Source organism: Argiope bruennichi, chromosome 6, assembly GCF_947563725.1.
Source record: "Argiope bruennichi chromosome 6, qqArgBrue1.1, whole genome shotgun sequence".
NCBI classification, from domain to species: domain Eukaryota; kingdom Metazoa; phylum Arthropoda; class Arachnida; order Araneae; family Araneidae; genus Argiope; species Argiope bruennichi.
The window spans coordinates 129,187,963-129,213,819 of NC_079156.1; the positions used below are offsets into that span (position 1 = coordinate 129,187,963).

Below are 25,857 nucleotides of genomic sequence, written 5' to 3' on the forward strand. Positions count from 1 at the left end.
AATAGAATCGAAAAGCTGTTGGTTCAAAGAAAAGATCGTAAACTGATTGATAACTGATTAATTTGAACTTTCTTGTTTCTCTTGAACTTAAAAGATGGAAACTATACAGCAGCAAATCATTGAAAAATTATTATTTGAATTTCGAGATGGTATAATTTTTTTTGTTTGATAAGATCTTCAGTAGTTATGAGAGAAAAATGTCTAAATTTTCCATCCTTTTCTAGACCACCATTTTTTTAATAGGAAAAAGACATTTCAGCGTCGTTCCATAATGCTTAATCAAGTCAAATTTTAAAATATTGTTACCTTTGCTACCACCATGGAAGGCTCCATGCCTATTTCGGAGTGGTACCGTCCCCGTTGTCAACCTATAATCTAACATTATGTACTGTAAAGTGACAACACAGACGTACACATTCGTATTTATTAGTAGTAGAGGAAATATTTTTAGTAAAGAAGTTATATAATTGCAGTTGAAATTCTCTGTATACATAACCAAAAAAAAAAAAAATCATTAAATAGTACGTTTTTTCCAGCACAAAAAAATTAACTTGGATACCATTGCATTTTTTTTTTTACTTGTTTTTTTTTTCCATTGCGTGAGTCCGTCATTGTGTAAAGGATTCATTTTGTGCTCTTTTTGTAATAATTAATTAGTAAAACTCTGGAAAAATTAAGTTGGCCTATTAAAATTTAATTCTTAATATTAAATTAATACAAATAATAAGACATGCAAATCAGCTAATTCCTGGAGGCGGCCAAAGTTTATAATAACAAAAGCAAAATAAAAATAGAGAAACAAAGGTTTCAGCTAACTTCTTTAAAAAATTATTTTTTTTTTGAAATAATTTTTTTTATTTATATTCTTACTAAAAAACACCGAGTATTTTATCGCGGCCTTACTCTCTGCTCACAGAAAACCGGAACACCGTATTTTTTTCATTCATGTATTCCAAAGAATCACTAAAAATCTGTCCAATAACATTGAGGCTTTTTTGCTTTTCCGACAACATTTTAAACTGGATAAAATAATTGCCGCGAAACTCAAAAATCTAAGAAAAGATGTGAATGCTACTTTTTTCCAGATGTGGCTTTTATTATCAAACTACGTCATTTTTCTGCTCGTAAGGATTGTAGCTTTCGGATGTCTTTCTTTTTACTATAGAAGGTCCAGTTAGCTTGTCAATTAGTTATAAAAAAATAAATAAAAAAAATAGAAAATAAATTATTTATAGTCACGTTTCGTAAATATAGTTCAGCAACGGATTGTAAAGCCCTCCGCGCTTTTGAGCATGCGTTAGGATGGGTTTAACTCTTCAAAATAGACGTGAAAGGAAACATGAAAGGGGGAGATGTTTACATTTACTAGTATGTAATAGGGAAAATCCAAAATCAAAGGGAATACCGGAAATGCACTCATCGTTCCGCGTCTCATCCTTTAATGAGATGGAGTCGTCGAAATGTGGTCGTCTCAGAATCCGTTGACGAACTATACCACAAAGCAAAAATGGATAACGTCTCTACTATCTCGCCGCATGACCACCAATCTTAAAAATCTAAGAGGTCATTGCGGTAGTCAGATTTTGTACAGAAACGCTATGTATATATAACAAAAAGTAATGTATTACTGTTATGTTTACTTAGTTAATTAAGAAGAAGGGAATTTTAGCTATTCTCTGCAAGAGGAATGTTTTTTTTCTTTCTTTTCTTTTCTCGCTCGCTCTTTTTATATCTATGGAGTATGGAGTATTTTATATCTATTGCCATAGTGCAAGCTGGTAATCTGAGCAGTCCGCCACTGATTTCGTAAAGAGAGTGGAAACCCCAAAAGAATGAAAACAACAATGAGGAAGTCTCACAAGTAAAGCAGTTAATTCACGGAAGACACAACGGCCAAATCAAAATTGAAAAAGCTATATTTCAAACAGTAAAATGCATGGTTGATTGAAAATTAGATCCACAATTGAAAAATAAATACTTAGGGTTAGATAATTTAAAAACAACACACATTTTTTTGGGATATGCGTTTATTAGATAAATTATAATAAAATGACATCGTTTTACTGTATTGAAAATAATAAATTAATCTTTTCTTTTTTTTTCATAGAGGTTTTTTTTAAAAGGATCGAGGGTCAGTTCATATTTTTTCAGTACCATCATTTATATTTTAAATAATATTTTAAAATTAAAGTGGTATTTTTATATTCTTAATAAATAGCTAAAAATACTAAGTAGGTATTGGGTTAACAATTTTTTAAATAGTATTATGTTACTGAATCTTAACGGCTCAGTAAAAATTGTTATTTATTTTGAACTCGACTCCAAAACTAGCCAAGTCTGCCACTTGCTAGTCGCTTTCACAGCAGCAGATTCGCACGTGTGTAACAGTCCGCAATGTATTAATTTTCATTCTTATTCAAGCCTTCTGTGATACATATTTAGTTAGTTATCTTCTATTATTTAATTATTGATCAGCTCTACTTGTAAGTATTCTTTTTTTAAATATTTATTATTTTACTATTCTAGTTTTCGATGCCGGTTTAAGTTTCGGCGTCCTTTTTTTCTGTGCTATGCTGCGCCTTTCCTTTTTGAAGGCGCGAAAAGTGGTTCAAGATTTCAAATAATCTTTCATATTCCGAATGAGTGTTTGAAAAACAATTAAGTTGATTCTTAAAACGGTTTGAAATTTTAAATTGTGGTATCTTTTTAAATATGCAGGAGGGATCGTAATATTGAACCAGCAACATCAACCAGACATTGTTTCTTTCCCTTTAAATCTACTTTAATGTGACGTTTACTTCCAATAAATACTTTTAATTCCAATCAAATGTTCTGAATGGAGTTATCTCTTTGTTAGTATTAGTATTGATGTTTAGTAATTATAATCAGATTATTTGCAGGATCCTGTTTTGTTAAAATTTTACAAATATCAACGGTATTGCAGATTTTCAATTCATCTTCCTCCTTTCAATTATTAAGAAAATGATTATAAATTTTTATGAATTTAAAATGTTTAAATTTTGAATAATAATTTTTTTTTGTTTATTTGTATCATTGTTTACATTTGTTTGTTTTACTGTGATAGTTGTGTAAATATATAAAAGAATAAACATCAATTAGCATACCTGAGTTAAAAAATCTGATTGAGAATTTTTCGTGTTTTCATAATTTTTATAAATATATATCTGAAAATTGATATAAGGATTTCAAACAGTAAAATAAATTACTTGAATATTAATTGTTTTAAAGATTTAATAATAATTTTTTATTGTTACAATATAATATAAATAAATGTATAGTATATTTTATGTTAATAATTACTTTATTTTATTATCAGAACATCCAAATGCTTTTTATATTGCTGATTTGTTTACCTATTGTTTTATCAAAATCTTCTGAGTATTGTTAATTATTATTTGCTGTATGACCTTGACTATAAATTATTTAAATATGACTATTAAAGTGAAAGGATTAAGAAATAAAACCGAGGAAAATGATTTGGATAGCACAGAAATGTAAAGAAAGTATTGCATTAATACCAGTTTTCTGAATTTTTTTAATAGGGATAACTTGTTTTAGTGGAAATTGTATTTTGTCCAAGTAATATTATATGTATACTGTACTTTTATGTCATACATTTATGTAAAAATCTTTTACAAAAAAGGCCATTATTTAGCAATCAGCTATTATAACCCAGTCATCTTGTTTCATGTAAAACGCTTTCTGCTATAAATTGACTTTTTCCAATAAGTTTTGTTATGTGTTGTTTTAGCAGCATAGTCTTTTTAATGGTTGGAACCTTCCCCCTCCCCCCCCCCTTCTTTCATTTGAAATTTTGAGGAATAACAATATTATTTAAAAACTAAAGCGTAGTTGTTGTAGGTTAGTAATAAATTAGTGTTATTTTTAACTGTGTTATAAGACTAAAACTAACTAAAGAAAAGTCATAAAATAAGTAAATGATTTTTAAATTCTACCTTTGACACATTTACTGGCACGACTCTCACCAAATAATTGAATCTTCTATCTAATTAGGTTACCCTTTTTTTTTATTATCTCTTCAACTACAGTAGAAAGAGGGGGGAGGGGGAATAGATGGATTGGTACTGTAAGATAGTAGATGTGAACCAACAAACGAGTCATGCAGTAGTCTACATGTCTAGAAATTAACATGAAATATGGCATGTATATTAAAATAAGTGATAAATTATTTATAAATAATGCTTATTTAGACTTAAAATGGAATCTTAATTTAGCAAAATCCACTATTAATAATTATGTAAATGCTTTATATTTTTAATTATACTTTTAGTATTTTTTATTTTGTTTTCAATTTCATCTCATGCGAAAATTTAGAAATTAGCAAAGTGACAAAAAGTTACTGATTATACAGAATATCTAAATTACTATGTGTTGAAGGAACATGTATACTGTGCATGATTGTCTTTTTATAATTTTCCTTTCTCATTTTCTCTTTAATAGGCATGTTGAAAATGTTCTATATTTTTTTCCCATCAGAAGAATTTTTCTGTTTGTGTTTGCATTTTTTTAAATTACCTTTTTTTCTATTTTTGTAGGTAAATAAGAAACCATGTCTGAAACAATGGAAGTGAGTTTTCATTTGCTATTAAATATAAATTATATAATGTGGAAGAAAAAACAATTATTCATGCCTTGGAATTATAAAACCTATAATTTTTTTAAATTTATTTTTTGTGGGCATTTAGTTTTATATAATTATATATATTATAAAATCAAAGCTACAGATTTAAATTCCTTTAAAATGAACTTGCCATTTTAATTTACTTTGTGAAATATATGATGTGTGCCGAGGAAATTAAGTAAATTGATGTTTGAGTTGCGTTATTAGAATATTTATGCATTAAATAGCTTAAATTTAATAGCTAATTTATTTTCTTAAAATTTTTAATTCATTTCATTTTAAAGTTATCCTTAACAATTGTTAAGCAGGAAGGCAATTCATTTTTATGAACATATTTTACCTTTCATTTAGGTTTAAAAAATGGAAATTGTCATTTAATTTAACATTTGTTTACTTATGTAGATAACAGAACTATAAAAATGCATTTTGAGTGCATTTAAATACAAATGGTGAATATTCTATTTAAATATGCTCTGTATTTAAGACTAAACTGTATTTAAATGTAATCTATTTTTTGCTTTTGCACTCGTTTTCATGTATACACTTTTGTAAAAAGTTGATGTAGGGATCCCACTTCTCATTACAATTTTTGTATCAGGACAATCGTTGGTTGCAATAGATCACATAACCTTTCACAAAATCTTTTGACCATTTCATATCAAACAATAAACATGTTTAAAAAGGAGTGTGGGACTATATTTCTACTACCCATATTTCACTCATCTCTATATCAATTTAATTGTGATGAGATTTTACTGAGGTTGCATGGTCTCTTGCTATGACAACTGATTGTCTCTGTTTACTGATGGTAATGATAAATGATTATAGTGGAGCTAATAAGCGAATTATATTGGATATTATCAGTTTCTTTAGAAGTGGTAAAGCACCACATAGATTTTTTTATAATTTGCTTGGAATGTTTTAATGTTACAGTATTAATTAGTATTTGAATCTTTGTAACATGTTTAAAGAAATCATAAATTTGGGTAGAATTTTTTAATAGAAATGTTATTAAATTGCAACAAGAAGATGAGTTTCAAATTGAATATTTATTAAGAAAATTCTTTAAAATCGAGTTACACTGTGCCCTACATTAAATTTCATTACATGCCATTTTTCATATTTAATAATAATTTTTTTAAAGGCAAGTATTTTGGTACATATCCACAATTATCAGTCAATTGGTGATAACTCATGAATTTGATTTCTATTATGCATAGTTGAATATTAAATCTAATATTCATATGTATTTTTTTAAAATTTACAACTTGTCTAAATAAGAGTAGCAAAACGTAACAATTAAATTTAAAAAGTCTGCAAGTAAATATATTTTACAAAAGATTAATTAAAGGTTACATAATATCCTAAAAATGGCAATAATATTGTTTTAAAAATTTGTTTTTGATGACCTCTATAGCTGGGATATTAACTTCTAACTTTAGAAATAATTTTAAAGATATTTGAAATTTTCTTTTAACAATCTCAAATTGAGAAGACATGGTTAGTTTCATTTTGAAACATCTTGTCATGCTTGAAGTTAATTAAAATTATATTTATTATAAGCTAATAAATCAGTACCTCTCTTATTAAATTATTCTACTTTATCTTTCACTGTTTCTGTTTTATGTTCAACATTCTGAGTTTTCATTAGTACTCAACTAATATCCATAACTCTTTAATTCCAATATTAGTTTTTACACAGTTTTTTACTGAGAAGCAATGCTGTTTAATATTCAGTTGTTTATTCTTTCTCCTTCTTTAGAGAAAGTATAATGGTTAGATTGCCTTTCTTTCATCAAAACACATAATGTTTTGGAAAGATGGTAGACTAGTGAGAATTATAATTCTGAAAATTGATCTTGAATTGAATACTGGTGCGAGACTTCAGAATATAAACATTTTGAATACAGACATTACAGATAAAAATTGAAAATATCATCGTTGCATCAAACTATATTATGGTGGATATTGAAAATGAAATATGAATTATGCAACAAAAATTCAAACTAAGTTGTACTGATTTAAAACAAAAGAAATGAAGCAATTTTATGTATAAAGATAGTTATTTTTAATTTATTATTATTTTATAGACTTTTTATCTACTTTTTAAAAGAATTTTCATGTTTTTCTCAGTTGAAAGAAAAGACATTTTACAATGAGTTAGATTTTTAAATCCGTGCTAATTTCTATTTCCAATAATCTTTACTTATATTGGATACGAATGTGTTGGCCTACTAGACTATTTGATCTAGAGCTACCTGTAGTCTGTATATTTTCTGTAGGCATTCAAGGTCACATTTTCTACCTCATTATTGGTTGTCTGGTGCCAGTAATGTAATGCGGTAGAAAATGTGCCCTTGAACCGCCTATAGAAAATACACAGACTATAATTTTAGACACATGTACTATGAAAGATGTGAATGTATGATTTTTTTTAACATTTTAATTAAGCAAAATTCTGTCATTTTTCTGCAACAGTTTTCAAAAAGATTATAATTTACAAATAATTTTTACAATTTTTTTTTTTTTTTTTTTTTTTGCAATTTAAAAAAATTATCATTTTAGTGATCCTGATTTTTTGCTTTATAATTTTTTTCATTTAATTATTTAAAAAAGTATATTTTAAACATATTTTCTGACAAAAAAAAATGAAGTTTCTAAACAAATATTAAATGTATTGCAAACAATAAGTGAAAAATATAAGTGACTATTAAAGATATTTTGTTTGGTTCAACAATCATAATTGACTGTCAATATTTATACAAAAATTACAAAACATACAAAATAGCAATTCTATCCTTAACAGATCATTATTAGCACATTCAGATTTAAGAAACCAAGTGTTTTATTTACTTACTTCTGAGGGGATTCTGTAAAAGAATTTATATATAGAATACTATATTATTAGTATGAAAAATGTCATATATAAAATTGCTTTAATTAAGAGATTAAATTACATTGTTAAAAAGCTAAAAATAGCAGAATGTAAGCATTTTTTAAAAGGAAAGTTAGAACTGACAACAAATAAGGCAAATGCATAGTAAATTGAACAGAACAGCGTAAGGCTTCTAAAATTTGTATTTATATCTATCAAAATTTAAATCTTAAATATATTTTGCTGAAGAATTTAAAACTAAGTTACATAAAATATTTATTTGAAAATTTCAATGACCATTAATTGTGGCGAACCAGTTAGTCACCAATGGTAGATAGTTTAAGAAATAAAATGGAAATCATTAAAAATTAAGTATTTTATAAAGAATAAAAAAAAAATTTTTTTTTTTTAATGTGAAATAATGATATTTTCTAAACAGACTTTTTCCTTTTAAAATCAATATATCCTGCTAAAAAGTCATTGATTATTTTTACTATTACTGTCTACATTTTTTTTTTTTTTTTTTGGATTCATTTGCTTTAATTGTATTAGGGTATTGTATTGCCTTAAATGAAAATTCTCAAACAGGTAAATAATGGATCCGAAAGGCTGCACAAATTTAAATAATGTTTAAATTCAACTTTTTCACATTTACAAAATTTGGAAGTGCATCTAATTTATTTTCTTTATAAATAGAATGGAATTGTAAAAGTTTTAAATAAGATGATTGATATAAAGATGGAAAAGGGGCTATATGTGGCTTTACAAATTTAGTATCCTATTTAAAGGCATTAATGATAAAATTGTCATTCTTATTCTACTTACTAAAGTTATTACATTTTTATTTATTGTCGTAGTTTTATGATATGTATATTCTAATATGTCTGGACTAGATTCTTTTTCTTTAATTTCAGTTTTAAAAATATTTAACTTCTCCATTTACAAATAACTCCTCACTGATTATTAAAATGATGAAATTCATTTTTAGATATACTAAAAGAAAAGTTTTTTAGATTAGGAAATAGATAACAGCTAACAATAGTAATGGAGAAATTTTATTTGTTTATCCTCTTTAGAGTATTGTAATCATTCTTGCATCACTTTTCAGGAAGTTGAGTAATGAAAAAATATTTTCTAATTTCAATAGAAGTTGCAAAGGAAAGGCTGTGATTTTCTTATCTTGTTAAATTCTTTATTTTGTATGAATTTGGATTATAAATCTGAAAACTTCAAAAAGCATTTGGTAAATCTTCTTGCCTTAAGTTTGTATATGAATGAATTCAAGCTTTTATATCTTTTGAAGTGTTCTTATATTTCATGGAAAATTTTATTGGGGATTTTTGAATTTGGTTGTGCTGTGAGTAAGTATCAACTGATTGTAACACACCTTAATGCAGAATTGAAATAATGTGTGCCTTTTTTATTAGGTTTCCACTCAAAATATTGAAAAAAGTCTCCAAGAAGTTCCTAACATCGTCAAAATGTTGAATGAGTTCAGTGTAAGTCGATATTTTATCGGACCAGTGTGCTGATGAAGGGCCAGTTTTGAACTTTTTCTGAATTGCCAATTTTGAACTAAGCCGCAATGTTTTTAACATTTGTTTTTGTGTGTTAAAGATTATTTTCAAAGGTATTGGCCTTGTTCGGTAGCAAGTTTATGTAGCATACATTTGCTGATTGATACAACTGCTTAGATAAAGCATAATAATAAAGAAAAGGTTTGAATTTTAATTGCTTCTAGTATTGATCAATAATTTCAATAGTAAATCTTGGTAGTTTTTTCTAATGAGATAATCAATTCAAATACTGAAAGGAATAAAATAATGTAAAACTTTTATTTTTTTTAAAATTGTTGATTTAAAAGAATTTTCTCTGTATTCCATTGCCTGATGCATAGTGATAAATTATTAAGTACAACCTCTATTTCAACTAAATATATTGATTAATTTTTTTTTGAAAATATATTAGTTTTTGGTATTAATACTTATTATTTTTGTTTTTTATGACAACTTTGAATAATGAGATGGAAAAAGAATCTAGTCATTATTATAGATATGTTTACATATTTTTTAAATGAATTTTTGAAATAAGGTCTGGAAGATATCTTTTATCAAGCAATAATAAATTTATTGGTTTATAAATTCCATTCAGGTGTCTACAACAGAGTCCAGTATTGTTAATGGTGAAGCAGTACCTCTCGATGACAATGCCAAGTATTGTTTTCGGTGCCAGAAGGAAATGGATGGTTTAACAACTTACCGTCCAGAAGAGATGACTTCAAAAGATTACTATTTTGATTCCTATGCACATTTTGGGATTCATGAAGTATGTGAACGTAATACTATAAAAATTTATAAAATTAAAAAATATATTTATTACTATAATATCTTGATTATACCTCCTAGCTCATTACAACTGCATTAACAGATGAATACTGTGCTGACTTTCAAAGAAATTATTTCTGGGGGATGAATTGTAATGACTTAATGATAAGATTTTAGTTTTGTAGCTGAAGGATTTCAAGTTTTGAAACTTGAGTTTACTGAACTTCTATGTAAACATATCTGCTGTACTTTAAATAATTGAAGTTAGATGTCCTCCTGATGATTTAGCATGGAAGTTTGTAGAGGATTATCAATTGATGCATTGTTTTCATTGTCTGATTACGAGATTTGTCTTTAAAAGACCACCTATTTCAAAATGGATGATAAAAATTAAGTCTAATATATATATATATATTAAATGTTTGTTAACATGCTTACTTTTAAAACTGGTAATTTTTTGACTTAGAATTAAAAAAAAAAATTAAAAAAAATTATTAATTTAATATATCTTATTTTTAAATATTTTTGTTCCCAGGAAATGCTAAAAGATGAAGTACGGACTTTGACGTACAGGAATGCCATGTACCACAACAAGCATCTATTTCGTGGCAAAACTGTCTTGGATATTGGGTGTGGTACTGGTATTTTGTGCATGTTTGCTGCTAAAGCTGGAGCAGCTAAAGTTATTGGTGTAAGTTACAATTTCTAATAAGAAAATGCATTTGTCTTTTTTTTTTCCCCAGCTACCTTTGCATGAAATGAACAGTATTCATTTGACTCAGATTTTGTTAGTAGTTATTTCGAAAATTTGTAGGCATATTAATCAAGGACTGATTGGTCTGGTTATAATATCAAACAAAATTACAGTTAATCCTGATATCAATGCATGGGTTGTTATAAAAGCACAAAATATTATATTTTTTAAATTTTCATTTTAGTGCTAAGACAGCTGAAAAATACATGCATTAGTTTAATTTTCATAAGGAAATGTGAGATTTTTTTAAAAAAATTTTACATGTATTTATATCAATAATTAGATAATAGAAATTTGAAAGCACATCATTCACAATGATGATTCAGACTCAACATGTAGGTACAAAGGTTAAATATGAAGGATGCACTTACTTGTTTCATTATTAAAATTTTTTTTAAATCCATGCAGGATTGATTTTACCATTAGATGTTCCTAGATTACTATTTAGAGATGCTGCAGTAGGGCATTTATTTATCAGGAAAAGTCTACTCATTATTACCATTGGGTATTATATACACGTCTGTATTAAATGCAGGTTTTGGTATTCTTTTTAGAATTACAAAAACAAAAGTCTGAAGGATTAAAAAAAAATAAAATCAGGAGGCATTGATGGAGCAGATTTAAGCAACCAATTTGCAAATAGTAGGAAAACAATTTGGTAGTCAGTGTGCTCTTATACATATCCCGAAACATATACTATATAAAAAATCAACTTATATTCTTGATAGTGTATTTATTAACATCTGAAATATCAGTAGTTAATCCAGGAAAAAATTTGTTGAAATTGATAAAAAACATATATTCAATTGTTCATACATACAATAGTCCTAAAAGGACTGACTGGTCTGGCTATAAAATCAATTGAAATTGCAGTTAATCCTGATATCAATGCATGTGTTGTTATAAAAGCACAAAATATTATATTCTCTTAATGAATATTAAATTACTTTATAACATTAAATTTATTATTGATGTTTAAGATAAGAGTGTATCAAAGCTATTAAACAAATTCTTCTTTTGAATAATTCCATCCTATGTAATGATTAAAAAAAATTACTTGGATATCGTCAGGCATGTAAATCTCTAAATAATATTCATAGGGAGTTTCAAGTATTCTTTCACTGGTTTTAACTGAATACAATGTGAACATTTGATTTGTGATTATTATGAACATTTTTCTTTATATCTTGTAAGTTTATCTATATGTTTATTTGATGTAATACATTCATATTTGTGTATATGTAAACTGATGTATTCTTTTTCTTTTCTCGAATTTTAGATTGAGTGTTCAGGAATAGTGGAACATGCTGAAAATATAACAAAAGAAAATAAATTAGACCACAGTAAGATATTGATTCTGTTTAATTTGGATAAAAAAAAATCTTAATTTTGTTTAAAGTTGATAAAAATTATAATATAGTTTTCATAAAATATTATATAATATAGTCTTAAAATCGGCTGGATATATAGATTAATATAAACAACCGTAAATCTTGAACTAATTTTTTTATTATGTATTTTTAGTTTGTATTTGAAGACTAAACTGAAGAATTCATCAACCCAATAATGCCTAATTTAATTGAAAATATAGATCTTGATAAATTTCTTTTAAAATACACTAAAAACACCAAAATTAAGACAACCATGAAATAAATTTCCAAGATTTATTAAATTTAGGAAAATTATTGAAAAGTAGCTATTTTACAAATTTCTTATAAATATATTTTAGAATCTTTTTAATCAAATGTTTACTGTAAAAAGATTAAAGATAACTTTTGAATTCATTGCATCACCTTCAAAAGGATTCACAAAAAAGAATTTTAAAAAATTTAAATTGTCATTTTAATTTCAGAATCTATATAAGTGATACATGCCAGTGGAATTGCATTATTGTAAAGACTCATTCAGCCAAATATTTTTTCAATAATTGAATTTAAATAATTTAGCTGAAATGCAAAACGTTAGTATTTTTTCATTCTGTTAATGCATCGAAATACAATTCAAATACTGGTGCCATTTTGTGTTTATTTCCTTTTAAATTTCTATTCATTTCTTGGTCCTCTGTAGCAATAAATTATGGGATGCATTAATAATGCATAATTCTAGGGGATGGGATGCATAATTTTAGTTTACCAAAAATCAAATAAATTGCGTTATTAAATGAAATTTGGCAAACATAATAGGATGCTGAATAAGTTCCCACTAATATTCAGCAGATGGCACTATCAGAGCTGTGTATATAGTACAGATAGTGATGCATCTGTATAAAAGAATATCCAAGCTTGAAATTCAGTGTATGCCTTTTTGTAAAAGTACAAACTTTATTTTTTGATATTTTTTAACAAGTCAAATTTTGTGCTATCCCCTTAAAAAACAATATTTACTGGGAATTCTTATGCACTACTTTATATATAATGTGTTTGTGCTGCTATGGTACATAGATTTTTTTTAAAGCCTTATAGAGACTGTTTTTGTGGGAAAAAGCAAGCAGAGATTACTGTTATAATTATATTCTGAAAGTGTTTTATTTGGATGTTTTTCAATTATGCATAGTTTCAATTTTGTATTTTTTAAATCTTCTCTTTCTGTATATTAAAAAGTAGTTTTAGAAACTATTAAGTATTAATTATATACATTTTTTCATTGTATGCATTTATTGATTGTATTTATCATTTTTCTGTATAAAAATAATCACAGCATGATTTGCATTGAGTAATATTTTTGCATTTTATCATGTGACTTTTTTTTTATTAGTCATAACCATTGTGAAGGGGAAGGTGGAAGATGTGGAAATTCCTGTAGATAAAGTGGATATCATTATATCTGAATGGATGGGCTACTGTCTTTTCTATGAATCCATGTTGGATACTGTATTGTATGCTCGAGATAAGTGGCTGGTGAGTTTTTGAGATATTTTCACATGCAAACAATGATAGTCTTTTCAAAAAAATTATTTCACAAATATGGCTTGTAAAAAAAATTGTACTCCTTTTTAAATAAATATGAAATTTTAAAACTCTTTATTAATCTCTGTGCAATAAATAAGTTTTATTAAATTTGTCATTGTGTTGCAAACATGATTTTGAGATGCATTTTTCAAAAACCATTTCTCAATGTAATATCAGTTTAACTAAAATGATAGCAAATCAAGTTTGATCCAAAGCATTTGCAAGAAGTACTTCATGAAAATGTATGATGAATTTTAAATTCTAAAATAAAACTGGATAATTGCTTACAGTAATCTTATTTGATAAAAATAACTTATGCTAAAATGGTTAATTTTAGAGGGAAAATCATTTTTAAAGATTTTTTAATATTTTTTTAATTATTATTTTAAGATTTTTTTAGTGTTTCTTAATGTATTTGTTTTGGGGGGGAAAAAAAAAAGAATTTTTTTTTTAAATATATTAACATAAAAATTTATATGACCTGTAATTGAATTAAAAATAAATAGTACATTTAGATGTTAGAAATATAAAATTTTATTATCTGAATTTGTTTTAGAAACCTGATGGCATGATGTTCCCTGATAGAGCAACATTGTTTATTTGTGCCATTGAAGACAGACAGTACAAGGATGAAAAAATTAACTGTGAGAATTTTCAATTTTATCTTAATTACATTGTTTTATTCTCCAATGGATAAACCTAAGGATGGTCCTTTCCTAGCAGACAATATGCTAAAATATTGCTTTTTAAAACCATGTAAATTCTGTTTGAAGTTAAGTTTATATTTTGATACTGCTATCTATATGTTATATTGATTCACTTGATATTCTACCAAAATACATTAGCACAATTTATTAAAATTATCTTTTTAATAGTAGTATTGAGGATCCCCTTTTAACATCTCGGCAGTTTCTAATAATAAAAGTAAATATGTATTTGTGTATTATTGTACTCTATAGGGTAAACACAGTGGTAGTAAATTTGATATGTATTTTAGAGTACATTTTGGAAATTTAATAAGAATTTTATATAATTTAAATTAATTTTATATAATTGTCTTAATAGTTTCTAAAAAATATTGTCACACAAAAATTATTCTTAAGCCAAAGTTTTTAGAAAATTACATTCTCAGTTATTGCAGTTTAATTGTAATTTTCCACTCATTTAAATAATTTAATAAAAAGAAGTTTATAAACAATTCCTATGGTACTTTTTATTATTTAATAGATTCATATGCTTCTTGTTTGATCTTTTACTTCATTAAAACAAAGAATAATAAAAAAATTAATGCTTAAACATTAATTCAGAAGCACTCTTGGAAAACTTCTTAAAAATATTAAATAATAAAACATTTAGAAAACAATTGCAACATTGAATGATTCCACTATTTTATTTATCCGAAGGTTTCATTTCATCCATTGAATTAGGGGTTAGTTGAAATTTCATCATTTATATATAAAAATTGTAACTTTGAAGTGATATATACTTAAAATTAATTGATTTTAATTTAATCCCTGTCAAATGCAATGCAACAATTTAATTTTAGGATCATTTAAACATGTTGCAGGGAGGAGTGAAGGTTATTTCATCACAATGTATAGGAAGATAAAGAATGCAATAATACATTATGTTTGAGTATAAAATGAAGAAATTTTTAAATGCATTAAGAATATAAACAGATTATTTATGATTTTCAAAATAGAAATGTTACTATTGTGCTATTGAATTTTGAGCATAAAATAATGTTGTTTTTTTTTCTCTTTTATGAAAAGGAAATATGAAACTACATGTAGGAGATATAATATTAATTGTATTTTTCAGGGTGGGATAGTGTGTATGGATTTAATATGAGCTGCATCCGCAAAGTTGCTATATCCGAACCTTTGGTAGATGTTGTGGATCCCAAGCAGGTTGTGACCAGTGTTTGCCTTCTCAAAGTAAATGCTCTTTTTTTTTTAATTTAAAATTAAATACTTGTTTTATGTGAATAAATTAGTTTCCAGTTTCAAAAATATTTTAAAAACTTTCATAATTTGAAAAATAAATTTCTATTTTACTTTTCCCAGGAAGTGGATCTATACACAGTAAAGCCAAGTGATCTTAAGTTCTCTAGTCCCTTCCACTTGCAAGTGAAGAGAGATGATTACATCCAGGCATTTGTCACTTTCTTTAATGTGGAGTTTTCAAAATGCCACAAAAGAACAGGCTTTTCAACAGGTTATTTGCTTTTTTTAAAAATCATATCTCCTTTTGTAATATTTTAGAGCAATAAATTTTTGAATTTACAGTCAGACCCAAATTTGACAAATTCATCAGGACTGAAAATTTTATTAGTTAAATAGTGGTTATTCTTAATATTGGGATTCAAAAATAAGAAATTTCTGCACTTATTTTATGGAACAGCCTAATAAACATCTCCACATAAATATCCATAATTGGAAATTGTACATTCTTTATTCAGCAGTTACAGCAAATAATTATGTTAGTTAATTTCAGATTTTAAAATATTTACTAGGTAATGTTTCACAACTTCCTTGATACCTGACTGGAAAAGGTTTTCGACTTTTTTTATGAACAAAATATTGCACCATTTATATCCTGATGCATTAGCTATACTTTAGTTTCCAAACCATGTAAAGCATCAGAAAAGTAACAATTTTAATGGGAGTTTCATTATCAGAACTGGTATTTTATTAGTTCTGATAAATCTGTAAGTTCATTAACTTCAGCTGCACAGATAATCTGTCATCACATATGGCATAATTGTTAAATTCTATTCTAGGAATGTCTTCTTTCCATATGACTTCTTCTGAAAAATCAAGTAGGAAGTGAGATTTCGAGGCCCTTAAGTGGAAAGCAGGGTTTTCAACACTTTCCACTTGTGAGCCTGAAAATCCCACTTTTTTAAAACAATTTTCAGTTGTATTTTTAGAAACTTGGTTGTCTAGGATTTGCATCTTTTGTTCCTATTTTTATCCAAGAATACTATAATTTTTTTTATAAGTAACATTCTGTAATTAGCTTTTACAGAATGAATGATACCAAGATCTTATAGTGAAAGTACATTTGTGCAGTTAGCAAAGAAAAACATAATTTTGGTCTATTTTTGAAATTTCAGATTGGAGAATGCGTAGTATATTGATCAATAAACAAAAGAATTGCCCTCTTTTGTATTTATAGATTTAATTAAGGATGTTAAAATTTATGAAAATAGAAAAAGTCTTCCAGTTTTTATTTATTTGCTGTATATTTTGTTAGTAAGTTTTTTGCATTTTTAAAATTGACTGCCCTTCCTATCATAAATGGATTCAACTTATCAGTTCCATGAGCTTTAACTGCTAGCAAAACTGTAATTATCTTGTTTCCCCCCTCCTCCTACAAACTCATTTTTTAAACGTTCGGTTGGTTTGCAAGTCATAAATCAGTTCTGTTTCATCTGTGTTATAAATGTTAATTAGTAAGTATCTTTTAATTGTCTGAGCAATTTTTCTTCCCAATCTTTTACTACATTTTTATTTATATCCATTTTTTCTCTGCACACTTTCTTTGGGAACCATGTGGCATCTTTTCTTAAAATGATCGACCCAACCATTGGATGCAGAAAAAATCTTTCACATTGCGCAAGTTGAAGGGTTTCTTCTTTGATCAGAGACCCATTATTTGTGATTTTCTTCGCATGAATGATTTTAACATTCCACTAGATCAAATTTAAGAACGGAAAGAGCAGTGGCTTTCAATGACTTTCTTGTTTTTGATGATTTTTCATCACATTCTGCAGTTGCTTTTTTAATTTTTATCCATTATTTAACATTTATAGCTAATGTTGGTATGGAGGTTTCAAGGTTGTTTTGAAATTCAATGATCTTGCCAAACTTCTGTAAAATAATAAGGTTTTCACTTGATGAAAAACATTTTCCATTTCAAATAATCTCTCATGTTTTACAATGTTCCAGAAATCAAATGTTCTGTAAAACTGAGCATCCAATACTCCCCACTTCTCTTTGTTTTGTGGAGTAGTGGGAGATAAAAAAATAATTTCTTATCTTAGCCTTGTAGAATCATCTGATAGGTTACTTATCTACAAAGATATGCTTATTACTCATCTGTTTTAGACAGGGTGGATGCTGTGCTCATTTGAAAAACAGTCTTAATATTTTTTTTAACAGAAATTAAATTTAAAAGAAAAATTAGCTGTTAAAATAATTTGTTAATTCAGATTTTATTATTTGTTAAATAAGGATTTTGTCTTTATTTTAATCAACGAGGGGTTGGGAGAAAATGCATTAAATTTCAAAATTTGGTAAATAGGAGTCCAATTGTAATTTGAATTATGTGCATCAGCTTGGAAGTGTAGGAAGTATAATATTTTAACAATAAAATGCATTTAAATCATTGGGGAAAATTTAAAATAGTAGTTTTGAGCTTTGTAAGAAACCTTACCTTATTTAATTTGTTGTCTCATTGCTTTGAATGGCATAGTGGTAGCGCTTTGTGTTCTCAACACACAGGTCCGAAGTTCGATCCTTGAGCTGGGAAAGGTCAACTCAGCCTTTCACACCTTCAGTGGGTTGATAAACTGAGGACCAAGCATGCTTGGGAACTAAACACTGGGTGTTTCCTAAATAGTCTGACCACCTAACTGGGACATATGCATTGCACCCTAGGACCCTCGGTCTAGAAAGCAGATATGGCTCTGTAGGCCTTGGCCCACATGGGCTGTCATGCCACTGAGTTTAGTTTAGTTTTATTGCTCTGAATAAATCATTTTAGTTTTACTGAATGGCTAGAAAATTATCTAGAAATGGCAAGAAAAAATATGGCGATATATGATGACGATTACTCTGAGTTAAAAAGTAAATAATTCATGCTTTTTTCTTTTTTATACAAATATCCTGAGAAAAAATTATAACTTATTAAGATTTAACTGCATTTTTTAAAAGCAGTTTGTAGCTTTTAGAGCTTAGTGTTTAGAACTAAATATTATCAGATTAAAAAAAAATTTTTAAAGATAAATGGCCATGTGATCATTGTTTTCATATTCATGCCGTATCCCCCTTTTTTAAATTTATATAATTTTGCAGTTTGGAATGCATGTATAGTATTCCAAACTGTAACATAAATGAATTTTTTTTTTGAATTAATTCTAGCTCTTATAAAATTTTATTTATTTTTTAGTTTTGGTTTCATTTTAATTTCTAAAAGATTAATGTGCATTATTATTGCTGATAATTTAAGGCATTTTGTTATAATTTTGAATGATAAAACTTTCAGCACCGGAAGCTCCATATACCCACTGGAAGCAGACTGTGTTCTACTTTGACGACTACCTCACTGTTAGGAAAGGTGAAGAAGTCTATGGAGTCTTCAGAATGTGTCCAAATGAAAAGAACAAGGTGATGGTGCTTTTTTTTTTCATCTAAAATTTTCTTTCTTTTTTTCTTGCTACAATCTTTTTGGATATTCAGATACATGATTGTATTGGCTGACGTGTTGTTTATATCATCTGACATAGTTCAAATTGAGATCTGTCTCATAGTAGCATTCACATATATTTTGAAGAGGATATAAATATAACGAAATTAAGCTGTTAAGATTTCTCTGCCCTCTAAGTTTGTAATAGTAAAGGTGTCTTTAATTGCCATGTGATCACTTTCTTCTATATGATGCAATGTCTGATGTGTATATTTATTCATGATATAGAAAGACATAAATAATTAATCATCTCATTTATAGTCTTAAATGCACCATGGATCTTATTTCCATTTATGCTTAATTACTTAAATTGGTAAGGTAAGGACTTAACACTTCTAGGGGGGATTTTTAATTGTGCTTTTGTTTTCTAAAGGTTGAAAAAAATGAAATATCAGTAAGTAAAAGGTTCAAAAAAATGTTATTTCTTCTCCCTATCTGTTATTAAAAATTATTATTTATTATGTGTAGAATTGCTTATAAATTATACTATGAGGAATTTAAACTATACTTATAGTCAAATGTATATCAAATACAATACAGATTTCAACTAGACATCTGTTATGATTGTTGCCTATTTTTTGCCACAAAATGAATGGATTTTTATTGCTTTGATTAATCAAATTTGACATTTACTTACAAATAATTAGTTCGGCTGAACGTTTTTATTGAATATTAACAAAACTTGCACTTTTTTCCCCTCTCCAATGTATTAACCAATTTTTAATGTAAACAAAAATAGTTTTTTCATTTCTGGCATTTTACTGTAAATAATATACACAGTAAAACTTAAGTTCAGAAAAAAGTTAATAATGTCGCTAAATAGCACAATTTGCCCAAACTTGATATAATTAACATGCATTAATATATAATCATAAGCATAATGAATATTAATGAGATTTCAATGCTGTTATAGAATTTTAATTAGCATTATAAAAATTATTAAAATCATTTTCGTTTCTTCTGTTCATTATAAAACAGTATTTTTTGTAGACAGTATATTACAACTTGTATGTAAATGTATTGAGAAATGTTAGCAAAATATTTAATTTCTTTGGTTTTTTTTCTTTCCAGAGGGATCTTGATTTTACCATTGAAATAGATTTTAAAGGAGAGCTTTGTGAACTAAATGACAACTTTGTCTATCGAATGCGTTGATTCTGCTCCTTCTGTCTTCTATAACATTATCAACCACTTGACACTGTTTTCATTTTAGTATTAGTCTGTATGTTCCTATGAAATCAATTCTGTTAACGTTTTAATTTCTAAAGGGTTTTCTCTTGACTTGAAAAAGCAGCTGTTACTCTAAAGTATCAAATAATGTTTGATATGTGTGTATGTCAATGAATTTTATATTTTCTTTTGATTTGGTTGATTGAATACAATTTAAAAATCTAAAAAAAAAATTGTATGTTTTTTAAATGAAATTAATAATGTTGTAATTTGTTACAAAAAGGGAATATTATTCTTGTTTATAAAATGCGAATTACATTTATGTGTGTGATGGCAACCACTTATGCATTTATTTATATAAGTAGCAATCACTGCAATTGCCGTGCTGTCTTGCCCTGTATTTCAATTTAATAATGTTACATATGTGTGGACTGCTGACTGTGACAAATACGATATGCCAATTTTTAGTGTTAAAATAATTTTTTAAATGTTATTTGCTAGTAGTTTGAAAATTAAGCCACTGAAGATACCCATGGTCTATCTGACAGGGAATTTAGATTTTAATCGAGTATTTATAATCTATCTACAAATAAGATACTTCTCAGAATTGTCAATTATATTAAAAAATAGCATGATTAAATCTTGAATATTGTTTTATTATAAAAGGGATGCTTTTATTTTATTTTTTTCATGTTATGATGGCATAAAATTTGTGGCATTTTGTTTTAGGAAATTCACCTAATTTCTTTGAATATTCATCTTGATACATGACTTTTAATATGTTTCATTAAACAATTTTAAAAAATGTTGTTGGGTGTCATTAATGAAAATCATTCCATTTTGTTCTCATAACAATTTATTACATTTAATATCGAATCTACATATCTTTTCAACAATGAAATAAAGTTGGCACTTCTACATATGATTATAAAAATAGAATGCAAAATATTTTTCATGTTTCTTGATTTGGAATGTAAGCTCTCAATATGACTGTATTCTTCCCATTTTCTTCAGCTAAAAATAAAAACATGCATAAAAACTTAAGGTTCTTACTGATTAGAACATAAAAGTAATGATAAAGGAAATACTATTTCACTCATTTAAACAAAGAGTGCTAACTTGAAAAAGAAAAAAAAAAACTCATTATTAAAATAGTTTGCAGAATCTTCAAGAATAAGGCAAAGTATGAAATTAGCTATCTTGTATTTTCTTTATCCTTAATTTGAAATAATGAGAAAGGAACTGTTTCTTTCATAGTTTAAATATACTGCACCTTTCAGTTTTTTTCTTTTTTTTTTCTTTTTGAATTTTTTAAAAATTAACTGTAGAATCTATAAGAAAACTCTCAATGTTTTTCAGTAAATAACAGACCATATCTCGTACTAAATTATCATTTATTGTTTACTTTTTCAATGCATGAACATGTTCACAGATTATTTAACATTAGCCATTTCCTTTAAATTCAAAACATGTTTTCTCTGCATATTTAAGAAAAAAAAAAAAATTAGATTTGTTGTTGACTTTTCATAATTATGAAAGCAAGTGCTTTTCAGGTAATATTAAAATATTCCTGTTAATCTTTCAGCAGTTAATTGACTTTTTTTGCAAATAAAACAACTTGTATGTTACATAATTTAGATCTTGCAATATATACCACTACTATTATAAGCTTATTTTGAGTTAAATTTAATATATGTAATTTGAATTTCAGAATAGTATAATTACAATATCACTTAGATCCTTCTGCAAAACCATGAATTAATTGTGAAAATTTATAGTTTTATAATTAAAATATATATTAAAAAGCAAATAATTAAAAAAAAACATTCATTAAAATTTTTTTCAATACAGTAGAAATATAAATGAGCATGCAAGTTTTTAATGATTATTATTTCCCAGGAAAGTTACTATGCAAATTTAGTAAAATTTTAATGTCACCTTTTAATATTTCACAAGTAAATGTAGATTCATCCTTTAGATTCTGTAGAACCTAGGGAGAGAAAAAAAAGCAAATAAGTAAATCCAATTAAATAAAAACGGAATTCATCTAAAACTCGCTTGTCCGCCACTCCATCACTAACATATTGAAATATTTGAGATTTTTTTTTTTTTTATTATTAATATAAAGTCATAGAATTACTAGAAGTGTGCGATGAAAATTATTGATGGAACGATTCTAAAGCTGATTAATTTTTTAAATCTAAAGCAAAACTTGTAACATTTTTTTCTTGATTTTATTTTGAAGATTTATTCTTCATTATATTACTGAAAAGTTATTTAAATTAGAGTAATATAGTACAGGAATAAAACTAGAATAACAGAAAAGGTAATTTTTTTCACAATATGCTATGAATTGATTGAAGATTAATTTTTAATTAAATATCTGTTAAAAGAATTTTAAAGTATGAGAGAGTGCTGTATCTATGACTATTTAATTTTGTGGCAACAAGTGACAAAATTTGAAAGTATGTTTGTAACAAGATTAACACTAATTAATTAATCAAATATCCATTTTTAAAATAAGTAAATATTTAACTGATTTTATAACTAAAAAGTAAGTATTAAAAAGAAAACATTTTGCCTCATTGCATTTTGTGATGCAATTACGAAATGACATTAGTATGTACACTATAGACACAGTAACACTCTTATTTTATGTAAATTCCGATTTTTCTATTCCAAATCAAAAATAAGTTATAGAGGCTTAAATGCAGAAGTATACTATCTTGTACCTTTGGCCACATCACAGATACAATATTTCATATTTAGAGAAAGCTACAGATCATTTCAACAGATTGTGAGGATAATAATTAGCGTGTACTATATATATTTGATCCAATGGTGTATTTTCAATCCAAATTTGAAAAATCATTCTAAGTATATTTTGGCAGTCCAAAGTAAATTATTTTTTTCATTTCTCTGTCGATTGAAAACTTATTCTTGAAAGTAAATTAATTAAAATATTTGAATTCTTTTACCTATTTCAATCTATAATTTGATAAATTATATTGAGCAGTCTCTAAATTCTAGGTGGTTTCATCAATAAGAAAATAAAATTAAAAGGTGTTTTGATCAATCTTATTTTAAATTAGAGAGAATTAATGACTCTTTCCACGCCACAATAATTTTAAGCATTTCACATTTGAACACTAACTTAAATTGAGGGAGCGTAAGCAGCAATTTGTATGCTAAATAAGTAGTAAGATGAGTCTTGCTGATATGGAAAAGTTATGTTATTTGCAATAAAAATGTTTCTTCTACTCACAATATAAAAATGAATATTGTTAATTTAATTTTAGAAAATGCTTGGAAGTAAAAGACCGCCAGACAACAAAGGAAAAAAATCATGATACTTTTTAATAGATATCTGCTCATTTATTTCAGAGTTATTCTACGTTAAACTGAACTTACAATTTTGCACATTTTAATTTTGTAGTAGTAATGTATGAAGTGAACCATTTTTCTCTGTGTGATTCAAAAAAGTATTGAAAATAAAGATAATAATAATTAAAAAAACATGTAGTAATTTAAGTGTAATTTTCATAAAAGAAAAAGTGGAGATTAATTCTACTTAAATGGCAGAACACTAAATTTTGTGAGCAAACAAATAATTATTATAAATTAAAAAATAAAATAAAATTCTATTTTATAAAGCTTTTGCATAGTTAAAAAGAGGGGATATAAAAATAAATGAATGAAAAAAACATTTATAAAAGAATTTCATGATAAGGACTTACTCTGTCAGTAAGTACCAATAGAATTCCGTTTGGTCCAGTGATATACATTTCTGCAATTGCCCCATCAGGAAAGTGATAAATCCTACAAAGCTCTGTTTGCAATTCATAACAGGTCACAGAATGCAAATACAAAGCATGGAACGCTATGAGTTGGAGAAAAAGATAGCATTACAACATTAAAAACATATAAATCTAAACTTATAATAAAAAAATTTTTTTTTGTTCCTTCAAAATTAAATGCAAATATAGCTATAGAAAGTTGAATTTAATAATCAGACAAATTTTTACAAATTCTAACTTGGTTAATATTAACACAGGAACAATTCTTATATCTGAAACATGTAAATAAAACAGAAAAAAAATGTTGATAATTTTGCAGCTTGTTTTTTAAAAAATTTAGTCATCAGAAGAGCATAAAGAAAAGAAGGAAAGAAAGTTTAAGATAGCAGTTATAGAAAGGTATACCAGTTCAGTGACATTAATATCAGAAGAGATATCAAGATGTTTACAATGAAGTTCTGGTGTGTAGTCACTTTTGGCTTTAAATTTAATGTCAGTTAAATCTTTTAGATATAGCTTCATGTCCATGATTCCATCATATTGTCAAGTATTAAAACTTTATTTTAATTGTCTGTTTATTGCGTAAAGAACCTTTCTAATATAAACTGGCCCCATGACATTATGAGCTATTAAAAACTTAAACGAAGATTATTTATCATCTAAATTTTGGAATATTGTAATTTTATTTGTTATGTAAACTGCATAGATATTAAACAGAATCTTTCTTTAGCTTTCAACAGTGGAAAAAAAATCATGCAATAAAATATTGGATTAAACAATAAAAACGGTTTAATTTTCAGGCAATAATATCCACTAATTAAGAATATTTTTAAAAATTGCCAAAATTCAAAAAGAAATTTTGCACAACTATTAAATTGATATTAAAAAGACAATTTTTTGACCTTTGAAATGATGTATAAGATATTTTTGGTGCAATAATATTTTTGGAAATTATTGCAGAAAAATTGCAAAACTACTTATTTTTTTAAACTAATTCAAACTTAAAAAAAAAAAAAAAATCGCTTCGAGCTGCTTAATTTCTATGCTCTATAGCAAGTTTATGGCAAATTTGGTTGAACACTCCGACCTGTAGAGTGCATGCATGCACACATTTTACTATTAGCAGAGATAACCCTAATTGAAAGAAAGTGCCAGAAATCCAATTCATACTACTCTTATTTTTCCTGAATTTAAATGAAGAACAATTACATTTTCGGCAGCCATACAAAATATATACTCACTCATATTATCTCTTGAAATGTAGAGTCTTCTGACAGGTGGTGGTTCCCTAAAGAAATATATATATACATTAAGGAACTACAAGAAATTACATTCATTTTTCTACTAAGAAAAGGTAAAAAAAATTTTAGAAATCTTTAAAAATTATTTCTCTTCTAAACCAGCAGAAGTATTTTCAAATTTCAACAAGTCACAGGTTGGTAGAACCTCATTTGCTATGATATTATCTGAGTAAAATTTAAATCTATGAATATATATATATGTACTTTGAATCTTTTGATACCAATATGTAAGAAGTGACAGGCATTTTCAAAGAGTTCAATGGCCATTCAAACATTTTATGAGCAAGTAGAATAACTTAAGTCCTCTTCTACTAGATTCAATCTGAATTATATATGATGAGAATCTACTCATCTGACCCAAATCACAACATACCAATTTATATTTAAGCACATACTCAGTTTGTCAGTTTTCTAAATTTTACTCACTAAGAAAACAAAATTTAACCCTTTCCACTCTAATGTCTTCTTTCTGTCACCATTCAAGATCATGCAACAACATTTTATTTATTTATGTTTTAAGTTTTAATTGTTAAAAATACCTACAGAATGTTAA

At 26.4% G+C, this 25,857-nt stretch overlaps 2 protein-coding genes across 5 annotated transcripts in view; one reads left to right on the top strand and one right to left on the bottom strand.

Annotated features, from left to right (window-relative positions):
• The first annotated feature begins 2,329 nt into the window (after window positions 1-2,329).
• Window positions 2,330-21,015, top strand: LOC129971571 (protein arginine N-methyltransferase 1-like). Of its 3 annotated transcripts, XM_056085461.1 has the most exons (12): window positions 2,330-2,483; window positions 4,578-4,609; window positions 8,966-9,037; window positions 9,690-9,863; window positions 10,398-10,553; window positions 11,896-11,959; window positions 13,371-13,513; window positions 14,121-14,208; window positions 15,386-15,501; window positions 15,631-15,781; window positions 18,836-18,957; window positions 20,108-21,015. In XM_056085461.1, exons 2-12 carry the CDS (start codon window positions 4,592-4,594, stop codon window positions 20,189-20,191), a joined length of 1,188 nt encoding a protein of 395 aa, XP_055941436.1. In that variant the 5' UTR covers window positions 2,330-2,483; window positions 4,578-4,591; the 3' UTR covers window positions 20,192-21,015. The 3 variants fall into 3 exon arrangements, with proteins under 3 accessions (XP_055941436.1, XP_055941437.1, XP_055941435.1); XM_056085462.1 differs by lacking the exon at window positions 8,966-9,037; XM_056085460.1 differs by lacking the exons at window positions 2,330-2,483; window positions 4,578-4,609 and adding an exon at window positions 8,725-8,781.
• A 29-nt stretch (window positions 21,016-21,044) lies between these two features.
• Window positions 21,045-25,857, bottom strand: part of LOC129971520 (transcription factor CP2-like) — a 28,065-nt gene continuing 23,252 nt past the window's right edge. For both annotated transcript variants that reach the window (XM_056085370.1, XM_056085369.1), the window contains 4 exons: window positions 25,245-25,291; window positions 23,944-24,086; window positions 22,145-22,196; window positions 21,045-21,220 (listed from right to left, as the gene is read on the bottom strand). In XM_056085370.1, the coding sequence (XP_055941345.1) occupies window positions 21,159-21,220; window positions 22,145-22,196; window positions 23,944-24,086; window positions 25,245-25,291 (304 nt within the window). In that variant the 3' untranslated portion in view covers window positions 21,045-21,158. The remainder of the gene's footprint in view (window positions 21,221-22,144; window positions 22,197-23,943; window positions 24,087-25,244; window positions 25,292-25,857) is intronic.

Excerpts from the sequence above, each read along its gene's own strand:
- LOC129971571 (XM_056085460.1), top strand. The coding sequence starts at position 8,740 with ATGAATTTGGATTATAAATCTGAAAACTTCAAAAAGCATTTG. Across the intron at positions 15,502-15,630 it reads CCAGTGTTTGCCTTCTCAAA|GAAGTGGATCTATACACAGT; the intron begins GTAAATGCTCTT and ends TACTTTTCCCAG. Across the intron at positions 18,958-20,107 it reads GTCCAAATGAAAAGAACAAG|AGGGATCTTGATTTTACCAT; the intron begins GTGATGGTGCTT and ends TTTTCTTTCCAG.